The 26,411-nt window shown below is 45.7% G+C and overlaps 3 protein-coding genes across 6 annotated transcripts in view; 2 read left to right on the plus strand and 1 right to left on the minus strand.

The window, feature by feature from the left end:
• The window catches only part of ASPSCR1 (ASPSCR1 tether for SLC2A4, UBX domain containing), a 48,821-nt gene extending 37,838 nt beyond the window's left edge, over positions 1-10,983 (plus strand). Inside the window, exons 13-16 of one of the 2 annotated variants that reach the window (XM_040582296.1) lie at positions 7,138-7,189; positions 7,881-7,950; positions 8,276-8,466; positions 9,834-10,983. In XM_040582296.1, coding sequence (XP_040438230.1) covers positions 7,138-7,189; positions 7,881-7,950; positions 8,276-8,466; positions 9,834-9,847 — 327 coding nt within the window. In that variant the 3' untranslated portion in view covers positions 9,848-10,983. Of the gene's footprint in view, positions 1-1,873; positions 1,999-7,137; positions 7,190-7,880; positions 7,951-8,275; positions 8,467-9,833 lie in introns of those variants that run through there. The other variant, XR_005826073.1, reaches the window with a different exon arrangement.
• A 2,282-nt stretch (positions 10,984-13,265) lies between these two features.
• CENPX (centromere protein X) lies at positions 13,266-14,698 on the minus strand. Its single transcript, XM_040582300.1, has 5 exons — positions 14,591-14,698; positions 14,435-14,486; positions 14,314-14,367; positions 14,037-14,125; positions 13,266-13,926 (listed from the first exon to the last, which is right to left on the minus strand). The coding sequence occupies exons 1-5, from the start codon at positions 14,627-14,629 to the stop codon at positions 13,912-13,914; spliced, it is 249 nt and encodes an 82-aa protein (XP_040438234.1). The 5' UTR covers positions 14,630-14,698; the 3' UTR covers positions 13,266-13,911.
• Positions 14,681-26,127, plus strand: LRRC45 (leucine rich repeat containing 45). 3 transcript variants are annotated; one of them, XM_040582290.1, is made up of 17 exons: positions 14,682-14,926; positions 15,369-15,430; positions 16,297-16,367; positions 16,687-16,865; positions 17,581-17,712; positions 18,262-18,374; positions 18,932-18,990; positions 19,115-19,192; positions 20,273-20,408; positions 20,714-20,791; positions 20,965-21,076; positions 21,243-21,313; positions 22,202-22,294; positions 22,898-22,990; positions 23,866-24,039; positions 24,129-24,276; positions 24,669-26,127. In XM_040582290.1, the coding sequence occupies exons 1-17, from the start codon at positions 14,707-14,709 to the stop codon at positions 24,863-24,865; spliced, it is 2,016 nt and encodes a 671-aa protein (XP_040438224.1). In that variant the 5' UTR covers positions 14,682-14,706; the 3' UTR covers positions 24,866-26,127. The 3 variants fall into 3 exon arrangements, with proteins under 3 accessions (XP_040438226.1, XP_040438224.1, XP_040438225.1); XM_040582291.1 differs by having other exon boundaries at positions 17,584-17,712; XM_040582292.1 differs by lacking the exon at positions 19,115-19,192 and having other exon boundaries at positions 14,681-14,926.
• Positions 26,128-26,411: the final 284 nt, after the last annotated feature.

The following is a 26,411-nucleotide window of genomic DNA, read 5'->3' on the forward strand; positions in this document are numbered from 1 at the left end:
AGAGCGGAAATTCTGCCCAAAATGTTTTCTACTGTCAGTTTGGGAGGCCAGATCTTGCTGATCACAGCTCAGGGGCTCAGTGAATGATCTTTATACCTGGATTCCTTCATAAGTAGCTTGCTCAAAGTAGTGCTTTCAAATCTTATCTTTGCCTGATGAATTTTAAAGGCCCCCTGCTCTAGCTGGGTCAGACCTCCTCCATATTGGCTGCAGAATATCCATCATCTTTGGCAGTTGCAGTCCACATTGAGCAGCTTTGTTCTCAGGTTATAAACACGAACCACTAAGTCAGTTTGCCCCTTTCACCATGACTGTAGTGTTTATTTCTGTTTCAGCGATGCTCTGCAGTGTTGCTGGAGAAGCTTTTGATCCACCAGCTTTCCGATTGAATTTTCCAAGAGCTAGTTTATGTGTTTGGGGTGTGTGTACTATGCAGTATTTCATGTTGGTAGCTTGTGTTTCTCCTTCCATGCGCGTGTTCCTTTGAAGTGCTTATTTTCTTATTCATCTTTTAACATCAAACTAACAGCAGACCTGTGGCACTCTAATCTTTTCAGATCATGTAACGGAAAGAATGCTTCTCAATCTGGCAGCTGCAAGTTCCCCTTAGACAGCAGTCTCTGTCTGGTCTGAAAGCATCACTCTGTCAGTGAACAGAATAACTGCCTAGTAATAGTGTATGTATTTTGTAGTACTCTAGCATATTTTTGAATATGTATGTCTGGAGATACCTAGTGAAGGAGGATGTATTGAGACGTTGTTTGGGGAGGGTCCTGCCTGAAATCTTTTCTGTGCTCTAGAGAACAAGTTACTAAAACATGCAGTAAAACAAAGCAGAAATGTTTCTCTTGGTGTATCGCAGCTGGATTCACAGGGGAATGTTGTTCTAGTGTAGATATTTTTATCATGGAATGCAAGATGCAGTAGCCCCAGTATACCACTCTACAGCCAGGATGCCCTGCTGTCATAAACCACGCTCACCGCTATGGTGTCTGAGCAACTGCACTGTGCTTGTCTGAAATAAAACTTTCAGTTACTTAGTTGCATAGTTTCAGACTAGATGTGGCTTTGAGTAACAGGCTGGTCTTCAGATTTCAGAAATGGAAAGCATTCATTTAAACTTCAGCAACTGTAACTAAGTAAATTGATGAAGCTGTGTTATTTAGATCTTTTTAAAATCTGAGGAGCTGGTCATTTGCAGTGATGCTTCTTAAATGGGGAGGACAATAAGGAGGACATTGGCTTCCTCCACTTCTTGCCTCATCAGTGACTTTCTGATCCCTGCAGAAGAAAGCTGTCCTGTGATTAAGGCCTTGGGATGGGACTCTGGAGACTTTTCTCATTTCTGCTACTTGCCGTCCTGTGTGACTTTGAATAAGTTATTTAATCTCTTTAGGTCTCAGCTTTTCATCTGTACCACCCCACCCCTAAACCCCCAAACCTCATACTGCCTTACACTTTTATTTATATTGTGTGTTGCTGCTTATTACATACATTTAATTGCACAATGGGACACCATGTTCAATTGGATTTCTAGGTGCTATTGCAATAAAAATGATAATCTTAACTGTATCTCATAAATCTGCCATACAGAGTGTGATTTGAACATTATAGTTTGATAGATTTATAGCATCTGTTTTCCTAGTCAGAATGGCATCATATCTTTGGCTGGAAATCAAAGGAGTAAGGAAGAGAAATGCTGGATATTTGAGTATAGTAACTAGTTGTTGACTCACTCATATTGTAGTAATTCTTCACATATAACTGAATGGAGTTTTTTGAATATTTGTTTCAAACAGCGTATGATTCTTTTGGTCAACCTGACAGGCTCAGTTTGAGTCTAAGAGGTTTCTAAATCTGGTTTGATTCACAGATACTCTTACAAGAATCCTGTACAGTGAGGTTAAGAACTGCAGAGTTCTTCTAGAGACACTGATATATGCGTTGGAACAACCACAAATGAGGAAATACCAGCTGACTTGACAGTATAGTTTTCAGGTATTGGTCTGCCCAGTGTTTGATCCTTGCATTCTTAGCAGTGTTAGAGAATACTAAAGGCTCCGACTTTGGGTTTGTATGTTTTCCTGGACTGTAGCTAATAAAGCTTTCTCATCTTTGTGCCAAGACATTCCTTGGCCAGTGGGATCATTCCACTGGCTTTTTTTAAAATGTGAAATTGGTGCTGATTTAAATACTTTTGTTACCAAAAAATCTCAGACAGTTTTATGTCCTGCCAGTGACTGGCCAGAGAATTCCTGGGGTGATGGGTGAGATGTAGTGAGCTGCTTTCTGTACTAAGCCCTCAGTAAGTACTGAAACTGGGATGGTACCTGAGAATTCTGCACAAAGGAAGCTAGACAAAGGGTTGTATGAATGAGCCAGTAGTCTGTTTGAATTGAAGAAAAAGGACTTACTAGATGTAAATTTGGCAAGACGGTACCCTGTGTTGGCTGACCCCAGGAAAGGGTAGGGATGCAGGGAAATGAGCCATGGGAGGGAGGTTGCATTCTGTATACTGGTGAGCTGCTGTCTAGTTCCTTTAAGTTTCTTTCAATGTAAAGATTTTTGAACTGAAACATTTGGACTGAAGTTTTGCCAGCAGTGGGAAATGGTTGTGGACGTGGATCCTGAAACTTGGAACTATGGTTATTTGTCAACCTGTGAGTAAATAGGGTAGATGTTTATATTGGGGCACATTCTGTCTGTGCGTTTGTGTGGTTGAGTGTGTCTGTCTAGCTCTTGCTCTGTTTCTCACTCTTTTTCTCTTTGTGCCTCATGCAGGCCCTGCCGTGAATTTTCTCTGACCCCTTGGGGCCATTCCCACATGAAGCTTTGATGTGTGTGCCCAGAGCTTGATTGACAAGGAAGTTTCAGTGGTGGCAGCAGGGAAACGAGAAAAGGGCAGGGCTTTGAACTAAAGGGCTTTGAGCTCTGAGATGCTATGCTTACTTATCTCCTTCAGAATGTTAATTATTTACCAAGATAATTGGTTGGGAGGGGAAAAAAAGAGAGGGGAGGTTATTAAAAAATTCCAACACTAACACACTACAAAAACCTCATTTTCCAACTTGCAGCTGGCATGAAAAGGATGTTGTGTGTAAAAGGGCTTGAGTGTAACTGTGTGTGTGTGTGGGGGAGCTGAGCTATTTAAGGCACCCATTTCCAAAATAGAGGGATCCCTTCAGACGAATGCAGCGGAAACATCAAAGCTCTTGCAAGAGTTTTCTCTGGGGTTTCTAAACAGTGTCTGGTACTTTTTAATTAAAAAAGTTTATGGAGAGCTGTCTTTGTGACTGGAGCAGGCAACCTTAGGCCATGTTGATTGAGGAATGAAATGTTAAAAGACCTAATAAATAATGATTTCTGCTAAAATGTCAGTTCAAGGATGTGAAGATGCCTGGGTACTTTAGCAGGAGTTGAGACTTGGAGTAGACTGATGAATGTCTCATGCTCCAGCAGCCTAATATGATGTAGGCCGTACTGTATGTGAAAGGCTCCTACAGCCTTTGGATTAGTGTCAAAACATTTGTAATACCGCATACTCATTTTAAGTTTGTAGTCAGGAAGATAGGTGAAGCTGTTTCATTTTGCCTCCCGTTAATACGGTTTTATTGGTCTCTGTATTAGGTAGCAATCCACAGACAACTCCGTGAAGATCAGATTTCCTTTGAGTTCTAGTAATTGCTGGCTGGATCAGGTCCAAGGACAGTCATTACAGTATCCTGACTGTGCTGATGGTGGCAACAGAGGTTCAGGAAAACTCAGGAGCAGGCAGTCTGCCTTGCACAATTCCTAAGTATGCATTAATGATGATACAAAGAGGGGCAGTTGCTTGCTTTTAGCTATTTATTTTATTGGATTAAGGTGAGAAATTTAGTGTTACTGTTTTGCCAGGGTAAATGCAGACCATTAATCAACACTTTCTGTACAGTGCCTGGCTATGACAGTACTTACTACTTTTACACTATGATGATTTGGTTTCTTTACCAGTCTCTTAGTATAAGGCCTTCCAAAAGCTTAAAATAATTGTTTTGACTAGTTTTTTCTTTATGTATATTATACTGATGGTATTCCAGTAATAAATATGATACTTTTCTTTCAGAATCCTTACTGATACAGCTGGTTACACGATATTATATTAATCTTCTGCATATCACCTTCAAACCCTTTTAAAAATACAAGCCCGTGCTTGCTGCAGTGTCTCTTTTTAGCATGAAGCTTTCAATCTCTTACTCTGCAGTCCCTTGAGAACACTTGGATGTACCATCTGGACATGGTGATGTAGTGCTTGTTAAGGTATTGCTTAGTTCCAGCACCAGTTTTTCTGGTGCTTTAGTTTCTTTGAGGGTGTGGTGTCATGCTGTAATTGCTGTAAGTGGCAGAGCAAGCTTTGTAGGTAGGTACCCTCCTCACTCACCTGCAGTTGCTTTTGTGATTCCTCAGTTGAACCAGTGGGACTGTGAGTCCAAAGAAACCTGATCTCCCTGGCCCTGGGCAGAGCAGAGGGATTTGGACTAGGCAATCTTCAGGTGTTATTTCCACCCCCAGCTGGTCAGTGATTCAGTGGTGGCAATGACTGACATGGCTCGGTATTTCTGTCCTTTTAGCTGCTTAGGGTCTTACCCGTGTTGTGGTTTGTTACAGATCGAGAACAGTTGCCCTTCTCCAAGTCTCCCTGATGTTAAAACTGATCCAAAGAAGTCATTGAAATTCTCTCCTTTAATTGGATTCCTTGATCTTAATAATGGGTTGCCCAATTAATTATTTTAGGGACTTCCTTTATCTGAACTTCTTATTGTAACTTTTGTTGGTTTAATCCTTGAATTGTATTTCTCTAAACCCTTTATTCCTTATTATTGACCTTAGAAGTATTAACTACCAAAGTTGAAAGATCTTTATTATTTTTTTAATTCTGGGTAAATGTCAACATTTGCTAGTTTGCTTTAATGCTTGCTTTCCTGCTTGCTTTTTTTACTTAGGGCTGCACGGCATTTCTAAGACTCCATTTTCCCAAGTAATGTTTATTCAACATCTAAGGATTCAATAGCTAAGGATTTTACTTCAATTTCCTCTGACAGCCAGGTCTTTAATTGGCATGCTTAATTTTGTTAACTCTTTCTTTCTACAATACAACTGGTTTATGTCTGTGTTAATTGTTCATGAATCTTCATTTCTTATGGTGTTGAATTTTATTACATTGTGATCATTGTTTCTTACTGGCTTGAATCTGATCCTGTATATTATTTAGGGCTAGTTGAACATAATTTCTTTTATGTTTAGAATTATTCATCATTTGAGCTACTGACAAATTACTTCTCCACAGTATAATGTCATTTAATGTGGTAGTATGTTGAACATAATTCATGTTTGTATTGTATTTTATTCAGTATATATTTATGCAGAGGTAGTTGAATAAAGCTATTTAGCCATGACATAAGAGACTTGAGTGTAAAGCAATGAAGCTTTGGGTTGTGTTGAGTATTTAGGCATAATTAAAAGCATAACACAAAGCTTCATCATTTCGATTTGTTGCTATTTGTTATCAGAGAATAACAAGTGAACTGCAACAAGCCAGCCACTATCTGGTGCATTACATTTGAATAACTTGAGAGACATCAGTTGCCATCTCATTCTTCCTGTGTGATGGATATACACCTTAGAATGGGGGAAACTGAAGTGTAAAGCAATGTGGTAAATGTACAAACAGGTTGAAAGAGGAACCAGGCCTGCTGATTAGGACTGTAGACATTGCCCCTTTTCCTTCCTTTTCTTTTTTTAATTTTTCCCTGGTTTTTTGTTTTTTTTTTTCTCCCCTGCATCCCCCTGCAGAGTCTCTCTTCTCTCTGGAGTGATAGTTAATGGTGCAGTGGCAAAAGCTGACTATGGCTTTATTGCACTTCTGAGTTGCAGAAGGAAGAATTTGTTCTCTTAGACTTGAGCAATGGGAACTCTGTTTAGTGGGGCTTTTTTTTGTGTATGCGTTTGGCCAGAAATTGCTGCTTGTTGTTGAGTGCTGAAGAGGTAGGCAAAGAGATAAGGCTGAAGATAGTGCGGTGCATGCCTTTCTGGGGCTATTCCCAATGAGACAGGCAGCGTCTCCCATCTCTCCATTGATGTGGTCAGCCAAGGCACTGTGGCACTATCCTTTTATCATAGGTCTTTCTGTATGGAGGTAGTACTTACAAGATCACAGACTCAATTCACATACTTTTAACTTACTTTCACTTGATTCAGTGCTTCATGTCCTGGGAGGGGGGGCGGCGGTTTTAAGGTGTGCCATACAGTGTAATTAAAGCACACGCTAAATTATGATTTGGCTGGCTGACATCTCAAATAATAGTCTGAGGAACTGCTGAAAAACATAGATCACTTAGGCTGGTGTTTGGCTGCTATTAATTCTGGCCACACTGTTCATTATTTTTATTTGGTTTGGAGGTAGATATATAAATACAAAATAATAATTAATAACATTTACAGATGAAATAAATATCATCAGACTGACAAATGCAGACATGAAAAAGGCAGTCCTACAGTTAGCTAGGTCACATAATGAGCTAAATGGATGAAAAAAAAGTTTGAATATGGTAATTATTCTGACAAGTAGGAACTAGGAATTCAGGCTGAATTTATAAAAAGATAGACTGCATCTTAGAAAGGTCTTAAAATTAGACTAATTCCAACTAGAGACAGGGTGTAAATGTAATAGAGTAACCTAGACTAGATTTCTGAGGATGTACCTAGGTTTTCCTTCTCTTGCTATCAGCCACTCGGGTCTTGGAAGATTCTTAATCATACTTACGTTATCTGCTCAGCAGTGGAGAATGTGGGTGAAATATAATGGCCTGAGATACGGGGACAGAGGAAAACAAATGACAGGTCATCAGCTCAATGAGCACTTGCTGTACAGGTCTCGTCATCTGTATGTAATTGAATAGATCATAGAATTTTGCTTCCTGTCTTATTCCAGGTGCCCTGTGCTCTATACAACTTTAGCTTTTTCTGAATTATAGGTGGTTCGGTGACCTCAGCTTGAACTCTGTGAATTTGTACGTAGCTGTCTAACCTGTCTCTGATGTTCACAGTGAACTGTGAAAGCATCTACAATCAGTGATCCCTTCTTTTCCTCTTTTGCTGCAGGCTAATCTGGTTCCAACTGCTGTAATTCATTTTGGATCTGAGGAGAGCAGGGGTGAGTGAATTTCTTCTCTTCTTCAGCTGACTGTATAGCTCCTATAGCACACCCAAAACAATTCTGTTCCTAAGTTCAGAGTTCCTCCGACAAAAGATGTGGTCCTCAAGAAGTGGTGAATGTTCCCATTCTGAATGGCTGAAGCTCTTCAGAGCTAGCTGGGTCAATTAGCTTGAGCACAAATGCAAACATAGCACCTTTCTTCTGAGACTTGTTAGGCTATGGAGTAGGCGTTGTCTATTATGGGGACAAGAATGATAGACTAACAACTCTGTAGAAGGAAATTCTGTTGTTCAGAATGTTAACTAGACAAATGACTATGAAACACGATGAAACAGACCTCGTCCAGTAGTGGACTGGCTGGAGATGGGACAACAGATCTGAATCTCTGATTCTTTGACACTTCTGAGATATGCTTAGAATCTCCGTTTCTCCCATGCTCTGGCTTCACAGAAAGTTTCTGAGATGCAGTGAGCACTGAAAGAAAAAGTCAAGATCTTGAGGTCTGAATGATGAAATAGGGCACCTTGAGTTGTGAAAGAAACTGTCATAGTTTAAAAGTATCCTGTCTCAGCTGGGGGAAGGTGGTGGAGATTTACTATAGTATTTGCTGAGCCGAAAGCTACATGATTCTTTGGTGAGTGATGTGTCTCTGTTACCAAACAAGTGTTTGGGTTTAATTTTTAAACAGATTGTTACCTGAAATCGGACCTGCTGAGCTCTGCAGTTTCCCCTTCTGCAGCTGATTTATTAGTAGCCAGGTACGCTGGGACTGAATAGAGTTGCAAATGGGTGAGTGTTTCAGGGATGGGAAGCGTGAAACGAGCCCGTCTTGCTACAACGAAACATGCTCTGAAGATACAAGGACTTCTCCTGAAACAGTCATACTGTCATATTTAACTTCATAGCTTTGCGAGTTCTTTGCAAAGTAGGATTTCAGTGACTAAATCAAGTGAATCGTAGGGCTTTTATAATGAAAACGAAGAGCCTTTTCAATCTGACTTCAAAAGTTTAAGTGGTGGTGGTACTATTATGGCTATTATGAAAAAATCAAGCTTATTTCTACTTGCTTATTTTCTTCCTCAGATGTCTGTCCAAATCATTAGTTCCTTCTGCCTCGTCATCTTTAGAATCAGCAATTCCATCCAAATCTGAACCAAAAGTGGGGAGTGACAGGAAGACCAGTGAGCAGCCAGAACCAGCAAGTGTGCATGAAGCTTCTTCACAGGTGTTGAGAAGGGCCCCTGGGAAAATACCCAAATGGCTGAAGCTGTCAGGTATCATAAAAACAGAGGAGAGCTCTTCTCATTTTGAACTCCCCAGAAAGGCAGGCTTCTCTGTGCCAAATGTGTTGGATGCTGACAATATTCTTGAAGATGTCAACGTAAAGTTTGGAGGACATTGGGTTTGATGCTTGTCAATCACAAAACAGTTTGTGACTTAAACCTCAGCTCTCACTGGAGAAGTATCTGAATGCAGGATCTGGACGACATTGAGTCTGATGTCTAATCCATGTGCTTGCAGCAGTCTTAACTGTGTCGTGGGTTTCACATGTTGCATTCTTAACTCTGCTGCTGTAGTTCCAATACTAATAGACTTGATACTCTACTTACCAAGGGCCCATGTCATCTGTTAAATCTCTTGTTATTTTTCCTTTGCTGGTATAGTCTTAGTGCTTTGCTTTCTCTTGATTTTTTTTTTTTATTTTTTTTTTTAGTCGATCTTTCTGATTTTGACCTTTGCTGCAAACCAGTAGTGGTCTTCCATAGTTAAGACTGCAACAAGTTTCCATTATGAATTTTTTCTTGGTTTACCCATGACTGGAAAACTGCAACCTTATTTTTAGTCTCAGAACCAATAGCTTATGTGTGGTTTTATATGAGAATTCATACAAAATTCAAAGTAACTAGATAAAGATTCAGGAATTAAACAATTGGCAATATTAATTTTTTGATGCAGTGCAGAGGAGGGAAAAAACAAACAGAAAAAGAAACCAACCCCACATCCCATGTTGAGTCAACCCCCTTAATGGCAATAAAACTAGGAAGAATTATGTGGAATTCCCTGGCTAATAATGCCAAATGTTAACTTCCTGAATGAGAATTTTAGTATTTGATTGTGGAAGGTACTGTAGGGCCATCAGCTCCAGCAAGCATAGCATAAGGTATGAAATGATCGCTGGAAGGCTGTGACCAGTAGGTTGGTGTGTTTCCCTGCTGTGGCCGGTCTGGTTTAGACCGATATCAGGATACTGATGCAGATCATGCAGGAAACAGTATCTTTACTGTTTCCCGTTTCCAGTATGCTCAAAGCATTTCGCTTAAGCGTAGAACTTTCTTTCCCAAGTAAAGATTATGTGGATAAAGTATGAAATAACTCTCAGCTACCTGTGCAGGTTACCTGTTAATAGGTGGTATGGAAGGTTAATAACATGCTCTAACATGCATGTTAATAACATGTAGGATGAAATTCCCCACTCCGAAATTCATTATTCCATCTCTCTAAGAAGTGCTCCTATGTGCTACCCAACTGTTGCCTGAGCACAGGTGTATAGAACCCTCAGCAACCAGATCGTGTTATTGAGAAACAATACAGTGCAAATTACATGGTTAAGTGTTTTAATGCTCTTATGTTTGTTTTGTAGGTGGAAAGAGATGAAACATTCTGGGCTGCTGGAGCAGTGAGCAGTCAGCTGTGCCCCTTTTCTGATGAACCTACTTAGAATACGTAAGAAATTGTTGGTGGTGCTGGAGAGATCTAATCTGTATGAACATCAGTTATAAATAGAAAATTGCTATTTCAGATGCCAGTTGCGCCTTTTGGAGGAGTGGAAGTCCTATTTGTGGTCTTTGTGACTACAGAAGCAAGGTTAGAGGTTAAATTTAAGGTTTGTTGCATGCAAATAATATGAACAGAGAATTAAGGGGGAAAAAATTCCTATATTCTTTCTATGAAGGACTTTGTTTCTATCCATATTTTTAAATTCGAATCTTCCCAGTTCTACTTTCAGACATAACTTGAGTCTAGCTGTCTGAATTCTAGCAGAAAGATACAATCCAATAGGTAAAACTGAATAGTTAAGTGCTGTCTAGAGCAAGACTTCTCTCTGCTTATTGCTGGCTGGGGTTAGTGCTACTGATAATTCTGAGCATAGGTGGCTGGAAGGCGAGTGAAGAGGAAGTGCTTAAGTCACTTAAAACAGTTCAAATAGGCTTTTCCTGTGAACCTCTTGGTCCGCTGCACTTGTATTGTTTTCAATCACCAGAATCTTGTTAACAAAGAGCACAGGTATCTGTTAATGGAATGCATGTGGAGTTTGTTTCTGCCCCAAGCTCTGTGTTTTATTTTCACTACATGTAATTAACATCAGTAATTACAGTTACAGCAAGGGGAAAAAAAACAACCAGTAAAAGGGTCTTTTCATGTGACCTTCCATCTATGGACTTCTATGGTCTGAATGTTTCAACAGTGGAGCAGCTGTTCTCTGCACTGCAATTAGTGTACAGAGGGAAGCCCTAGTCCAGATCTTCGCCTCCTGCAGATGTTGTATGGGGATGAATATTGTTGGTTAGAATTGTGCTTTTACTGGAGATGAACTCTATAGTGCCACAGTAGCCATGGTGCTGTATTTTATTTGAAGTCTTCTCCATGGATCAGGGATTCACATTGGACAGCTGGGGTTCCATGTTACGGTAATAACATGTTTTCCATTTTCCCTGTACATACAACTGTTGCCTGAACTACATGTGCATCTGCACAGTTTGTAGATGTAATAAAGCAGAGTGGCCATAGGAGGCCTTTTTGTCGGTCTCTTTGATATGTTTCTTCCCCCAGTACTCAGTTTCTCTGTCAGTTCACAGGAACCTGCTCCCTTTTCAATGGGCCTGTCATGCCTCATTCCCTTCCTCCCATTTTTTTTTTTTTCAACAAAGCAAAATGGAGCTTTGTACCATCTGAATGAACTTCAAAGTGGCTAGAAAGGGCACCCAGGGTTCCTGGCACTTGTCATTGTCTCCCAGCCTGGCCAACATTTCCCTTCAGGTCTAATTACTTCCAAATGCTCCCAGATGCTTTGAAGAAACTCAGAGGGAGGGGGAGGCATGAAAGAAAGGTGGAAGAGGAAAAAGGAGACTCAGAGTAGAGGGAGAAGAATGCTTTAGCAAAACTGTTGATGGATTTCTTATATGACACCCAAACATAAACAGGGAATGTGTGCGGCTGCTGCCAGTGAAGAATGCAGAAGCACTATGTACAGCTGCTGCTCTAAATCCTTACTGTGCAAAGCAAGCCCTTCCAGCACTTGACAGGCTATAAAAGACATGCTACAGCAAAACAAAACATATTAAAAATAATGTTTAAAGTTTCATCAGTGGATGAAGTGTGGGATGAGCCTATGCTCCATAGGACTATCTGTATCTTGGTTTAAGTGCTATTCCAGGCTTATTCATTTCACAGAATTTGTGCAGGATATATCAGGGGGCAGCTTATAGCCACGGTTAATGATAGGTGATGATATGCTTGTGCTAGTGTTGTTGATTCGCAGTGTTACAATAAACAGAAGCAGTCTGGTTGGTAGGAAGTTGTAACGTGCTTTCAGATGTACTAGTCTTTTTTTTTTTTTTTTTTTTTTTTTAAAGAGCACAGGCAACATCACATAGTAGTGATTTGTTTAGCTACTTTGATTCCACCAGTTTTGACCATAACTATTGTCTGCAAGTACCTGATATGGGAAAACAGAAGGAAAAGGTTAGGGACACAAGCAGCAGCATTATTACTGGGGTAGTTTTCATGGTTTAAGTACAGGGCTGAGGATTAGGAGACTTCTGTTGCTAACAATGTGCACTATCTCAGTGAGTTCTGCTCGTGCTTGTCCCTTGTGTAACTCAGCTATGCATCAAACCTGATTTAATCTACTTCTCTTTCAAGAGAATGAAAATTTGGTACCTTTAGTAGCTAGACTAGAGGTCTTATTCCCCTTTCCCTCTGCAAAGAAAAGTTAGTTTTAGCTGCTGCTGCTGCTATTAAAATGCTGCTTTGCTACTAACACTCACATTGGTGATCCTCTTCAGTCAGGAATGGTTGTGTATGGACCAGGTATGTCAGGGAAGTGAACTCTAGCCTTTTTAGGGCAGCAGTTTTCAGACACCTGTGTGTCAGTAGGAGTCAGAATGGGGGGAGATACGAGGATTCGAAATCTGGAAAAGGCAAGAAAGTAGGAGTAAATTCTTTAAGAGGGACAAGGTGCTCCAATATTTAAAACTGCAGACTTTTCACCAAGGTAGTTGCCTCAAGGATTCCTATCCTGCAATGGAACAATACATGCAGATACCTCATGAACTGGCTTTCTTTCACTGTCACTTCTGCTGTAGTAGCTGAACTCGTCCCTGGGGTTTTGGGGCATTCAGAGGTAGTATTACTTGCATTTTTTTGCTGTTGCTGTCTTTTACCATATGGTTGTGGGGCTGAAGGCTGAACTAGGTCAGTTCCTTCATTGGTTTCTCTGTACAGCTGCACAAACAGCTGTCTTGGCAAAGAAGCTGCAGTGCAGAGGGATGGGGCACTGCTTAAGCTGGTACTGTCATCAGAATGTGTATTAAATTGTAGTTTTAGTTGAAGTTTCCAAGTGGCTGGCGTCCCAAGCAATGACCTTGATAGCTCTTGGCTGAAAGAGTACTGAGCCGCTGCTGGCTACAGCTGTCAATGTGGGGAAAAAATGGCTATTACTAATCATAAAGACTACGGCTAGCCGGCATCAGAGTGTGTGATCCTTAAGACACACTGGTGTCAGCTGCTTTTCATGCAGCCAGCTATATATTTCCCAACAAAGCTGGTTCAGTTGTGTGGGTCCTGCCTACATGTGTAAGGTTTCTTATTTCACAGCTTCCCCCCCATCTGACTGTGGGGCCAGGCTGTCCCATGATGTGGGATTCTCACACATGCTGTTTGTTATTCTGTCCTTTTTCCTTTCGTCCCACAAAGATTAGAGAAGAGGGTGGGTAAGGGGGAAACTTTGCAAGTCTTTGAAGCAACTTGACTTTCGATGATTAATTGCAGCAAAAAGCCTACACAAGGGAGGGAGACTCTGTTTTAATTTATTGATGTTTCTTTGTGAGAACAAATTTATAGCAGAGGGGAAGCAGCTTCTGAGAATTATCAAATGGTTAAAAGGTTCCAAGCATTCTTTGATGTCACAGTCCTGGAGAAATACTGGAAGGTAGTGAGGGACAGACACTGTTTATTTATAAAATAAAGATCAGTTACCTGCCTTTGGCAAGAGCCCGTGACTGAGCTCCTGTTAACCTATTCATTAGACAGGCTTGGAGCTGGACCTAAAGGTTCTGCCACAGCTGCCTGCTGAGGCGATGAGATCCTGAAGTTTGGATGTTTCCACCCATTAGCTCTTGCCATGCATCTCTGAAGAAGCACCCGCACAGAGCAATGTGCAGGCTACTGTAAAAAAGGAAGGCAGCAAGGCAGAAGGCATTGACATGCTCAGCCGGCCAAAACAAGTGTGCGGCAGCCTCTTCTCACAACCGACAGCGGACAGCGCAGTTGCCTGGTGCTCTGTCGTGCTTGGTAAAGGAAAGAGGAGAGGGAGGCAAAACAGCAGGGAGAGAAAAAGTTGAGACTGTTCTTCCCAGAGCTAGACTCTGAGGATGAGCCTGATGTTCACTGTCAGGCCGGGATCTTCCGCTGGCAAGCTGCACGTACACCGGGGGCCGCTAGAAATCCAGCAGCTGTAAGGGGAGACCCGCAGGCGGCTCAGCATCACTGCCCCCCCCCGCCTCCCCCGAGGAGGGGGGCCCTGCCTCGGCCCCAGGCCCGGGGCGCTCCCGCAGCCACCTACCAGCTGGGGCAGCACCTTCTCCAGGTGCTCGATGTCCACCTGCTCCAGCTCCTGTGCCTTCGCCTGCCGCACCGCCCGGGCCGCCGCCTCTGGGGGGGGGTGTGTGGTCGTTGTCATGCGGGTCCCTCGGGGGCCGGGTCCTCAGGAGCGCGGCCGCGGGGCAGAGCTGGAGCCCGGCGGGCCGGGCTGGGGGGGGGGGGGGGGGGGGGGGCGGGGAAGATGGGGCGGGACCGGCACCGCCGGCTGCTCAGGCTGGCCCCGGGTGCGGCGCGCTCACCTCGGACGAAAACGTTCAGCATCTCCGCCATCAGCAGCTGCGCGTCGCCGTTAACTGCAACGACAAAGCGCTCAGTGGGGGCGGGGGGCCCTGCCCGCCCCGCCCGCCGCCGCCCCGGTACCTCGGGTCCTCCCGTCGCGGAAGTGCAGGCGGAGCAGCCGGTCCACGGTCTCCTGCGCCGAGAAGCGAGCGGATGAGCGGGGCGGGGGCAGCCTGGGGCCGAGCGTTCCCCCCCCGCCCCCGCCACGCCGCCCGCGGCTGAGCGCCTCCCCCGCACCTTCCTGAAGCCATCGGCGCGGGCGCCCCGCTCAGCCATGGCGCCGCCGGTCCCCGCCTCCCGGAAGCACGTGGCTGGCGCGGGGGCGGAGCGGCGCCGCCGTCCCGCCGCCGGCCATGGAGGAGTTCCGGCGGGCCTACGCGCGGCTCTGCGTGGCCCCCCAGGAGCCCGTCCTGCGGCGGCTGCGGGAGCTCGGCGCGGCGCCGGGCCGCGGCCGCCTGGACCTGGCAGCGCAGAGCCTCTCGCTGGAGACGTGCGGCGCGCTGGGCCGGCTGCTGCCCGGCGCCGCGCCCTTCGCTGAGGTGGCGCTCGGCGACTGCGGCCTCTGCGAGGAAGGTGGGCGTGGTGGCTTCTTCCCCCGGCGGACGGCCCCCTCACGCCGGGCTAGGCGGGGGGACCGAGGGGGGTCCGGGCACGGCCGGGGGAAGGGCCTCTGCGCCGGGCGGCGCCCCCCCGGAGCTGCCCTCTCCACGCCCACCGCTGCTGGGCCGGGGCGGCCAGGGCTGGCGGCGGCCGTCGGTGCAGGGAGGTGCGGGCGACAGCCGGCCGGAGCTGGGCACCGGGCCGCTACACGTCGGAAGTGCGAGGGGCGACCCCGCGGGGGCGGGGGTGTGCGGCCGTGGGCCGCCGGGAGGTGCCGGTGACCTGCGCTCCCCCCGGTGCCGCTGCCCGGACCGGAGCCGCGCCCCGCCCCGCCGGGAGCCGCTCCCTCCGCAGCGCGCGCAGGCGGTGCCCGGGCGGGAGCAGCGACCGGCAGGTTATTTTTTTTTCTACTCAGGTGTAAAACTTCTGTTGCATGGTCTGTGCTCCAACACCTCGGTCAAATGTTTGGATCTGAAGGTGAGTCTGTTCGAACAGGGTGAGGCGGAGGCGGGAAGGCAGCAGGAGCGGGAGCTGGGTCCCAATTGAGGCGGCCCTGCTGCAGGGCGTGCTGCAGAGGTACCTTCTGCAAAGCTCTTGTTCCCGAGTAACTCAGTCCTGGCCTCCTTAACACCGTGTTGCGACTTTCTGAAGTTACTGTGTGGCTCATCTTTACCCGTTTTAATTTAGTTACTCTGTTTTAATAGGAAGTTATGACCGTATATGTTTTTGATGGTTATCCCTTGGTCAGATGAGGCGCATGTACACTTTCCTTTGGGTCTCTGCAGTAATCAGTGAGTTACTAGTTGTTTGATTTGCACTTCTGTAGAGTTTATCCAGCTTGCCTGCGTCTTTCAGGTACTCTGGGCTTGGAACTAAGCACCCACTTTCAGAAATGATCACTCTACTGCAAGAGTGACTTTCTGTCTGTATTCCTCTGGCACATAGCTATTCCCTTGAATCTACGGTCCCAAACTACACCTTTCTTTCCCATCTGTGCTGGTGCTAGCTGAGCCCTTTTTAATGGCTTGTGTTGAAGTGGTTCTGCCTACCTAGAATCAACACTTTCCATCCCATCGTGGGCTGTGCAGATTCTGTGCTATTCTGTGATTTTTGTGAGCTCCCAGTCGTGATGCCTCATAAGACTAGCGGTGTATGTATTCACCGTTCCCCCCGGGGTCTTTCATTTTCTGGAAAGCTGACTGATACATTAAACAAGTGTTATGTAAACTATCTTTGGCAGGTTGAAATCAGCATTATAGCTGGGGTGCAGCTGGTGGTGTTTGATGGGATAGCTGGACTGGGGCAGGGCATAGCCTACTGACCACCTGGGACTTTTGTTTCAGGGAAATAACCTGCGAAACGTGGGAGCTGAGGCTTTGGGAAAACTTCTTAGGCAGAACAAATCCATCAGGAGGTAAAAACTTGTATCTACCTGTCTTTCTGTTATTCCTGCCAGATGGTGCACAACGTTAGAAAAGGGCCGAGGGTGTTTTTTGTTGGGGTAGTAGGAATGTCAAGTGGTGCTATTTCTTCTAAGGGATGGGATGGGTTAAGGAGTGAGAAGTAGAGGTGCCATTTTAGAGGATGCAAGGCCCTAGCACCATCCTGCTCTTTGATACTGGGTCAGTTAGCAGAGCTGGATGTTCAAATGTGTACTGTGATCCAGGTGTTGTTTGACCTCTTGCAACTGTCTGTTTACTCCTTGAACTCCCATCCTGTCTGATTTTCCCTAGCCTCATCTTGGAATGGAACAGCCTTGGTGTGTGGGAGGAGGGCTTCTCCTTTTTCTGCCAAGGACTGGGAGCAAACAACTTTCTTCAGCAACTAGACCTGCGCAATAACCAGATCAACCATCAAGGGGCTGGAGATCTGGCCATGGCACTGAAACAAAATGCCAGCCTTCAGGAGCTGGGTAAGAGTGACTAGTTCTTTGCCCACCTACATATGTGTGTGCACATGCATACGTCTTCAGATTTGTTGCAGCCTGCCCTGATCTCTGCTAGCTGGTCAGTGTCATTCCCAATTCCTGTCAGTCTGGAGTGCTTTGCAGGCTTTATGCAGGGAGAAGGTCACATCCCCGTGGCCTTTGGAGAGTGGGAACTGTAACTGGAGTCTCTGGAACCACACTGGCAGACGAAGAATTGTGTGCTTGGAGAAGAACAGTTCTTGGTGGAGGAGGGAATGGGTTCATTACCATGTATGGGTGCTGCTGGTGTGCCTCATGCCAGACTCTGAGATTTCACACTTGCTTTGCCCTTAGTAAGGAACTTTGCCAGAATTTCCTTGAGGAAAACACAGTTCTTGATGCCAGTTCTTTCTCATTGGGAGACTCTGGTGGTGGAAGGAAGGCTCGAGAGATGAAAAGAGGCTAATCTGTGTACCTTTTGAACTGTGATGGCTTCCTGCGCTTCACTGCACTTAAGATTCATCCTTGCCTTTCCTGCTTTGTCTGTTGTTCTCTCTCACTCATGCATCTTGAAAAGGGAGATAGTGTTTATCTGTGTTTGTGCTGAGACCATCTGGGATCAGTTTGCTATGCTTGTAGATGTATTGGGAGCATGGTTTCTCTCGAGCCCTGTGCTTTTCAGCAGATGTGTGGCTACCGGGGTGAAAGTTTGCTGTCTTAGTAGATTTGCGTTGGAATAATATTGGGCTTCTGGGTGGCCGAGCTTTGCTGAACTGTCTGCACAGCAACAAGACCCTGAAGAGGCTGGAGCTGGCTGGGAACAACGTTCCTAGTGACATCCTGAAAGCTGTCGGTAAGTATTACTTATTGCACAGGAAAGAATCAGTAACTGCCATTTCACCACTTGAGGGATTTAGGACATTTGCTGCTCCAGAAGAGAGCTAGCTCTCTTCCCCTCCCTTTCTCAACAGCATTTACATGGTGTTAAGTTGGAAGTGTCACTTTTAACCAGCAAGAGGTAAAAAATAATTTGGATTGAACTAGAGATTATTGTGTCATGTGAATGTGGGAGAACTTGAGACTCTAGTTTGCCTCTGAGTAGCCAAGTTTGGATATGGTCAATGCAGCATGTCCTTTGTTGTCCTACCTATGGTGGAGTTGAATGGCTCTCCTGAGGCTGAGGTCTTGACAACCCCATATACACTGTTCTCTTTGGTTCTACCCGCCCCACCTTGTGTCTGTAGGGTGGGAGCAGTCTCTCTACCTGGGCCAGCCTGAGAAGGGCTGCTGTCCTGGTGCTTCTGATAGCCAGGTGTTATTCCAAGTGCTACATCTTCCAGCAGTGCCTGCTGCTCTGTTGTATTAGAAACATGTGCATGCTCTCCTGCTCTCTCTGCATCAGAACAAGCCATGAATCACAACCAAGACCGTGAGACTATCCTGAATGAGACCCAGAACCGAACATACATACTCAGCAAGGAGGTTTTGAGTCTGAAGGATGAGAAGACCAAGCAGGTCAGCAGTCTTACCCATTGGCAGTTCAAATGGGGCAGCTGGAATCCCATGCTTTCCCTCAGTGTCCCCATGAAACACTCAGTGACAGGATTATTGTGCACTTGAAGTTGCAGGTGCATCTTCATGGGTGGGCACACAGCATAGTTTAGTAAATTGGGTCCTTCCTCTGAGCTAGGTTGCCCGGGAATCAAATCTGTAGCAGTATGGGTATGGAAACATGCCCTGCTGAGCATATTCGCTCTGGATTCTGGAGGAGTTCTAGTGATTTTTTCACCCATGTTTGTGCTTTATGTTCTTATGCAACTGGTTTGATGTTTTCAGAGTGGTAAAAACCTTGAAATATATCTGCTTTTCTTCTGACACTTAATGGTGCAAAGTACCTATAGTTGATTACCTCAGTCAGATATGCTGATGAACCCATCAAACCTCTAGTTTGCTTGCTTTCAGTAGAGCAGCTTGACCTGTCTTCAGCTGTCACTAGGAAGAGAAAGATGAGAAATGTAAATGCTTCAAGCTGATGCAGTTAGTTTTCTTACTGATGTTTGCCTTGTTCACAGTTCTTGGATTTGATGGACACTATAGATAAGCAGAGAGAAGAAATAGCCAGGAGCGGCAGGTGAGTTGTATTTCTGAATGCTTTCTGCTCTTTGAAAGAACTGGGTCCTCTCCATTTCCTGGTAAAAATTACCTGTTTGGGTTTCTCCTCCCTTCTTTCTTTTCTTTTTCCCCCCCAAATGCAGGATATCTGCAGCACGAGTCAGCCAGCTGCAGGAAGCATTGGATGAGCAGCACTCTATTATGAACTCACTGAAAGCCAAGTATGGAGGAGAAAAACCTTCGCCTTCCCTCTGTTCTGTGCTGTATAGGCAACGCTGAGCAGAACCGTTCAGAAAAGGGATAATCTTGTAGAGCGCCTGGCTTACTATTTCGCTTAGTTCTGCAGTAGCATCCAGAAATTATGGTCAGATCAGGCCTTTGGGTTTGCCATGCTAGATATTTAGCTTGCTTTTAAGTAAAATTACAGTGCACTGGTGTAAAAGCAAGTGAATTACAGAGGGTGAAAAGATTAAAAAAAAAAAAAAAAAAAAGGATTGTGGGGATGGGGACATGTTCCTTGTACAGTTCACAGCCTGGCAAGAGTATGTACCTGCTTCCTCTGGCAGTTGGCAATATCCTTTGAGAACCACTGCAGCTATGGAGGAACCTGACCAGTAAGACTGTACGCTTAGAAACAATGAGGTTGAGCTGCCTGAAAAGTGTTAGGTTGTGTAAAGCCACGTGCACATGACAGTGATTAGACTTCAAACATCGATGAGCCTGGCTTGTTCTGTTCTGTTGGGTAAAGGTAGTTCCATCATGCCATGCCTCAGTGTGGTCATGTCCCTCATATACAGATTAAGCAAATCACTCCTGCTACCTGTGTTTAAAATTCTATCCCTAATTTTAAACAACCTTGTAGTGGTGTAAAGTAGCTACCTTTGTTTTCCTGTGAGAGTGGGCAAATCCTGGAGTGGTCCAGGTGTGGAAAACAGCTCATGGAAGACAACATGGGGAAAATGCAACGAGGCACCAGAACACCAGGCTCTGAGAAGTCCCAGGTCACTTATGGTTTGCAGAGGCTGTTGGGCGCAGAGATATGCAGTGTCTTTTTCCCAGGGGCAACAAAAAAATATAATCACAGAATGGTTTGGGTTGTAAGGGACCTTAAAGATCATCTAATTCCTCCCCCACGCCATGGGCAGGGATACCTTCCACTAGCAGGAATTAAAATACCTCATTTAGCAAGCCTGATGGCATCCACTGCCAAATATGCATTAACATCGTGTACTGTGTGGCACAGAGAGCTCACTGGAAGCGTCTCCTTTATAAGGGACTCTAGAAAGTGTTTCTCTGTATAGGCTGCAGATGACTGAAGCTGCCCTGGCTCTGTCTGAGCAGAAGGTGCACAACTTGGGAGAACTTCTGAATGCTGTAAAACAGGAACAAGCCAGCATGGCTGAGTGCCACTTTATGGAGCTCCAGCAGCAGAAGCAGGTCAGCTGGAAAAGTCCTGGTCAGGTTTGAGAGTAGGGTGCCAGGTCATGCCTGGTTTGTGTAGATTTGGGGGATGCTGAATGGGGTAGGCAAGCGTGACTTTTACAACCATCAGGTAGCCAGTTAACCACAGCTACCATGACAAAAATTCTTGTGTGGATGAGATAGGTGAGTGCTAGGTGTGAAGAGGAGCCATGGTGTTTATGGGGTAGGTGGGATTTAGCTGGATGTGGTGTTGATTGGAGTAGGTTGGCAGTGCAAGAACTAAGATGAGTACAGGTTCTTAATTTTGACTCTGTTTGCAGGAAGGTGCTGTTCGGGAAGGCAAGCTTTTGCATGACTTGTCTGCTGCCAGTGAGAAAAATCTGCTTCTTAGAAACCAGGTAGGAAAGCAAGTCCAAGGCTGAGAAGCGGGAGTTTGGACATGGTTTACTTCTGCTCTGTTTATACGTTCTTTACTTTGATCCTTGTTTGTGTGTCTGCTGATTTTTCTGTACAGCCAACTTTCTCTGCTAATAGGAAGAGAAAATCCTTTGTGGTGGTAATTCCCTTGTAGGTGGATGAGTTGGAGAAGAAGTGCAAAGTTCAGCAGGATCAGCTGTTCCAGGTAAAACAAGACCTGACAAACAGAACAGCAGAGCTGAAGCTGCGGGCCATGCGTGCTGAGGGTGAGTGGAGGAGCAGAAACGGCACATGGACACCTATGGGTTGGGATTGCTGTCCATGGGTGCAAGGCAGCCAAGGAGAACGGGTAGAAGTGTTTGTGATAGAGTATAGACATAGCCTGCGTGGTATGAATGCTGTAATTGCAATATGCCTGCTTTTAATCTGCAGAACACCTGGAAATGGAGAAGAAAAGATTTAAACAAAGCCTTGAAGACATGGAATCCCTTCGGGTAAAAGAGGTAAGAATGGGCATTCTGCAGCATACTGAGGTTAGTCTTTGATCCTGACATGCAGGTGCAACTGGAGGTCATTGCTGTCAGCTACTCTTAAACAAGTTTAAAAATTAGTGGACTTGGTCTTAACTGTGGGAATAATAGGCCATTTTTACAACCAAAGCCTAGCTGAAGAGATGACAAGACATTCTACTAGCTAGTAAGATTTTGTAGCTTGCAAGAGTATGGACCAGAGTGGTACATGATTCTACAAAAGAGGCTTGGAGGCTGGCCCTTGCATCAGGCTTGTGATGCATAGAGGTAATTCTGAATAAGCAGTCCTGTGGTGCTTGCTGACAAAGATGCCTTAATAGAGGAAATTGAGGCATATGTGCTGTATGCAACCAGTCCTTTAACAGGGTTCAGCTTGCCAGTTCCTTCTCTGTTATGTTTCAGGGGGATTCTGTCTGAGTGTGGACAGGACAAGAGGCTGTGATCAATTCTCTTTTGGAGTGTCTATTGACGTGTAGAATCTCTCAAAAATAAAGTTATACGGATAGATTTTTCTGAAGATTTTGAAATCTTGTAAGAAAAGACATAGGCCAGGAAGATTTTAGGCACAACTAGAAAATGCACCTCTGGTGTTTCAATACCACTTGAAGATCAGAGCTTGGACTCTGTACCTTTCATCTTGGCCTGGAAGGGATCTCTGTCTGAAGTTCCTAGTTTCTAGAGGGCAGATTCTATCTGCATGACAGTTTCCTAGTGGATCTCTGAGGGAGGTAAGAGTTCTTCTTTGGTGGGAGGTGGGTTAATGAGAGGATGCTCTATCTCATGCCAAATGGCCGTGCTGCTATGCCTGGAGAGACAAGTGGGTTTCTGGCACTTGCTTAAATGGTTTCTATTGCTTTGCAGGTGGGTCATATGACACAGCACATTGAGACCAGTGAACGTTCCATGCAGGACAGGATCCAGAGGCTGGAGGCCATCAGGATAGCTCTGGAGGAGGTGAGAATGGATGCTCCAGGCATCTTGGAATGCTCAGGTAGCAGTGGCAGGAGAAGGCTTCCAGAGGAGGTTTGTGGAATCTTCCATAGCTGGCCTGTGTAAAGATTGCCATGTGCTGTAGGGAGGAACAGGAAATAGCCGTTCACCAGCTAAAATTATTTTTCACTGCTTTGGACTAAGGAAGGAGAAGGTTCCAAGGAGACATTTCTAGAATCTGATTGAACAAAACTGAAGATCCCATTGAACATGGTCAGATTCTTACCAGGATTTGACTTCATGGGTTTCCCATGTGGTTCCAAGTAGTGTAGCCTGGTTTTCCTTATCTGTCCCTCAGCTAGATCCAGCACTGCCTTCTCCTATTCCCCTGTCTTTGGAAAGCTTGACCCATTACTTGCCTTCATATAACTTCATATAACAATTCTCATTGATTTTAGTGGGGCGAGAAGAGGTTATGTAGCCTAGGTTTGTTTTCTCTGCCCCTGAGTGAGAGAGACAGCTGTGTTACATTGTTGTCTGCAATGGGAAGCTGCTAATGTTTTCTGGTCAGTGTTGCAGGGATGCAGGTTCTCTTGCCTGGAATTATCTTTCATGTTTCTGTGGCAGGAGCTGAGCCAAGTCAAAGCAGCTGCACTTGCTGAGCGAGGCCGTGCTGAAGAGGAGTTAATGAAAGTCCGGAATCAGGCACGGCTGGAGGAGGTAAGAACAAGACCTGTCTGTGGACACTGCCTCTGTGGGAAGGAGTGAATTTGTCTGCCTAGCCTATGTTTTTGTCTTGGGGAATTGATGAGTAACTCCCTGCTCTGGGTTTCACTGGCCTGCAAGTAGTGTGATTTCTGAGGAAGGAGTTCTGAAAACGCTGCTTTGAATTGTCTCCAGAACATAACCACTGTCCCCACCTGCTCCGTGCTTCCCAGTAGTAACAGAACTGATGTGAATCCTTCTATTTAACAGCAGCTCTCATGGGCTGCTCCTTTCCCTGGACTTAGAGAAATTTCTGCAGGTGGCTACTGCTGCCGGATTTAAAACTCACTGTAGAACTGAACTTTCTGAAAATGGCAATGAAGTCAACATCCTGTGAAAGGGAACAAGGCGTAAGGAAAATACACCAAAGCTATTAAAGTGTTTACTTACATGTGACGTCACAAAAGAAAATGCTTTACTGAGTTACAAATGTATAAAAGCTGCTTTGTGTGTGGTGGGACACAGCAGTTGCCTAGCTGCGTGTAGCAGTGCTTCAGAGCCATTTGGGATACAGAGGAAGTGAAGGTAGAGCATTAGTTGTAACCGTTGGCAGTGGCGTTGGTGCTTCTGCCAAGGACATGCCTCTGTTTCTCAGTGAGTGAATTGGCCTTGCAGCGTCTCCACCAGAATGTTTTCACTGGCAACAGAAAGCAGCTTAGATTTACCCCTGAATGCAAGGGCGAAGTGCCTTATCTGTTATGGCTAAGTCCTATGCTTGTTCTTCAGTGCCAGTTGACTCAACCAAGGGTTTGCTCAGTTGACAACAAAAAGCTGAGAGTCCCTTTGCAGGAATGGAATGGAACTGATCTATTTTCCTTTGTGTGTTACAGCGGCAACAGCTAGAACACCTAGAAGAGAAGCTGCGGCTGATGACTGAGTCACGAAATGAAGCTCAGAACTGCTGCATTAAGCAAAAACAAATGATTGCTGAAGCCCAAGCCAAAGCCAATCAGTTGAGCCTGCATGCTGATGGACTCAGAAGGCGGCTAGAGGAACTTCAGCAGGTAATTTGGACTGGAGTAGAGATGCAGTCACCGCAGGGCCAAGTTGCTGAAGTTGTTTGGTTATTCATGGACTTTCCTTTGTGTGTCAGGACCTAAAGAGTAAGGAAGAGGAGAAAGTGACAGAGGTGAATAAAGTGAAAGTGGAATTACAAGAGCACATTGGACACCTGCAAGCTGAACGCACAGCACAGGACGGGCTGAGAGAGAAGATTGCAGCCCTGGAAAGACAGCTGAAAGGTGATGGATCCTTTCATGCTTCAAGTGGTAACGCTGAGTTACCCAGCATTGGGCCTGGAAGTGAGCTGCACTTACAGGTGGCGACAGCAATGCTTCCTGCCTGTGCGTACAGTTGTGAATTGTACCCTCCATCCTGATGTATTTGCAGGGACTCTTGTCCTCACTTTATAGAGAGCAAGACTCAGATAACTACCCAGAGCTGCACAGCAAGCAAAGTGTTTGGATTTCCTGCACAGTCAAGTGTAACATCTTGTTTGTGCAAAACCTCTCATGCTGTCTCATACAGCTTCTCTCGTGTGCCTGTGATCGTCCTGCTTCTGTTGCCTTTGCCTGTAACATGTTCTGTCTATTCTAGGGCACCCTAATTTTCGAATGCTGCTCTTATTTCACAGCCCTATCAAGTAGTCACCGTGAGGCACTGCTGGACAAAGAAAGTGAAATCTCTGTGCTGCTGGAGAAGCTGAGAACGAAAGAGGCTGACATCTCCAGGATGAAGGAAGAAGAGGCCCAGCGAGCAAGTTTCTTGCAGAATGCCATCATGGCATATGTTCAGGGCTCCCCCTTGGGAACCCACAGTTCTAGGAAATAAGAGTGTGGCTTAAGGGATCCAGATATCTGCTGTCAGGAAGAGGGTGAGCAACTCGGGTACAGCCTCTTCTAAGTGGGACAGTTTGTCAGAGTGGGGTGACACAAAGGCTTGAAAACACAGAAAATTGTTCTTACTCTTCAGAACTCTTGCTCCCAGCCACATAAAGGAGAGGAGGAAACAACCATCCAGGGCTGGGATAGAGGCTCGTGGATCTGAGTTCATTATGTGGGGCCCTTCCCCTGCACTGCTACTGCATTTGAACTAGTTTCTGTGTCCTTTTATACAGCACCACTCTTTTGTCGGCATGCCCTGTTGTGTTACCGGGGGTTGTATGTTCCCTGGGCAGCGCTCCTTCTGAAGTCTTTTGTCTGGATGCCAGGGCTGTTAACAGTGAAACCTGATGAATGACAGACACCAGCGTTTACAGTTCTGTGTAGGTGGGTGCCATTTCCTTTGCCTATGGGGTCCTGAAGCTGCTGCAAACACCAGATCTTACCCAGCTGTGCTTTCATACCCATTGCTTACAGATGGAAGCAGCAGCTGGCTGGGCACACTTTGGCTCTTTTACCTTCCACAGCTCTGGCTGCAGCAATGGGTGGTAGATGCGCATTTGTTATGTATGGAAACAGCTACGCAGAGGGAGACTGCTGTGCAGTGGCTGTCCATATCCATGTTGGGCAGCTGGTCTTTGGCCATGGTTCAAGCCTATACCACACTGACTGGCATGGAAAGGGTGGGGTGGGATGTTGGGGGTCAGCATCTGTGCTTCCTCACTGTGAACTGCAACCATTGGCTGGAGTTCTTGTGGCTAAAATGCATTCGAATTTCATTCTGGTATGACAGACGGCAAAAATGTCCTGCTGGCTTCTCAGGATTGTGGAGCGGACAGTGCCATTTTCTGGGCCTTACCCAGGAGAAGGTGCTTGTGACTCACCGCTGGGGAGCCGCTTCTCAGAGCGCAAAGGGGAGAAGGTGCTTCCTTTTCCCAGCACCACGTGTCCTCACAGTCCTCACGTGGCCTGAGAAAGGGAAGGGATGTGAAGGTCTGAATGGGGGGCAGCGGAGGCCTCTGTCAGGGCAGCACAATAAGAGCCTCCTGCTAGTTTCTGCAGTGAGAGTGTGGTGGGGGAGATGAACTTGTGGTACATGGTTTAAGAGGCAACTGGAAAATGAACTTTTGTGTGAACTGGTTGGTTTATGTTTGTGATTTTTCATACTGGGTTTTGCTCTGCTTTTTTAATAAAGAACTGCTGCATTTTGCCATAACACTGGGCTGTAACAAGCTGGATGTTTGGCTTGGTGTAGAGGGAGGGCCTCCTGCTGCTTGCTCTCAGGAAGGTCCCGCGTCTGTCCTGGACCTGGGGGGTGGTTACAGGGGGGTGCGGCGTGTGGCTGCAGGTGGCGGCTCCGAGCGGCGACAGAGCCAGGGACCTGCGCGCAGTCACGGGGAGGAGGGAGCCGGTGCTGAACGCGGCGGTCTGCGGGTGCAGGGCAGCAGGGGAGGGAAAAGCAAAGCCTGTTCCTGGCGACACGAGTTGTCGCTGTC

The sequence above is a fragment of the Falco naumanni genome, chromosome 1 (assembly GCF_017639655.2).
Source record: "Falco naumanni isolate bFalNau1 chromosome 1, bFalNau1.pat, whole genome shotgun sequence".
Taxonomy (NCBI): domain Eukaryota; kingdom Metazoa; phylum Chordata; class Aves; order Falconiformes; family Falconidae; genus Falco; species Falco naumanni.

Bases quoted from the DNA above. Each gene is read 5' to 3' on its own strand.
- CENPX (XM_040582300.1), bottom strand. From the start codon at position 14,629: ATGGCTGAGCGGGGCGCCCGCGCCGATGGCTTCAGGAAG. The intron at 14,487-14,590 runs GTGCGGGGGAGG...TTCTCGGCGCAG, and splicing joins GCGCCGATGGCTTCAGGAAG to GAGACCGTGGACCGGCTGCT. The intron at 14,126-14,313 runs GTGAGCGCGCCG...ACCCCCCCCCAG, and splicing joins GCTGAACGTTTTCGTCCGAG to AGGCGGCGGCCCGGGCGGTG.
- LRRC45 (XM_040582290.1), top strand. From the start codon at position 14,707: ATGGAGGAGTTCCGGCGGGCCTACGCGCGGCTCTGCGTGGCCCCCCAG. The intron at 15,431-16,296 runs GTGAGTCTGTTC...CTTTTGTTTCAG, and splicing joins TCAAATGTTTGGATCTGAAG to GGAAATAACCTGCGAAACGT. The intron at 19,193-20,272 runs GTATGGAGGAGA...TTCTCTGTATAG, and splicing joins ATGAACTCACTGAAAGCCAA to GCTGCAGATGACTGAAGCTG.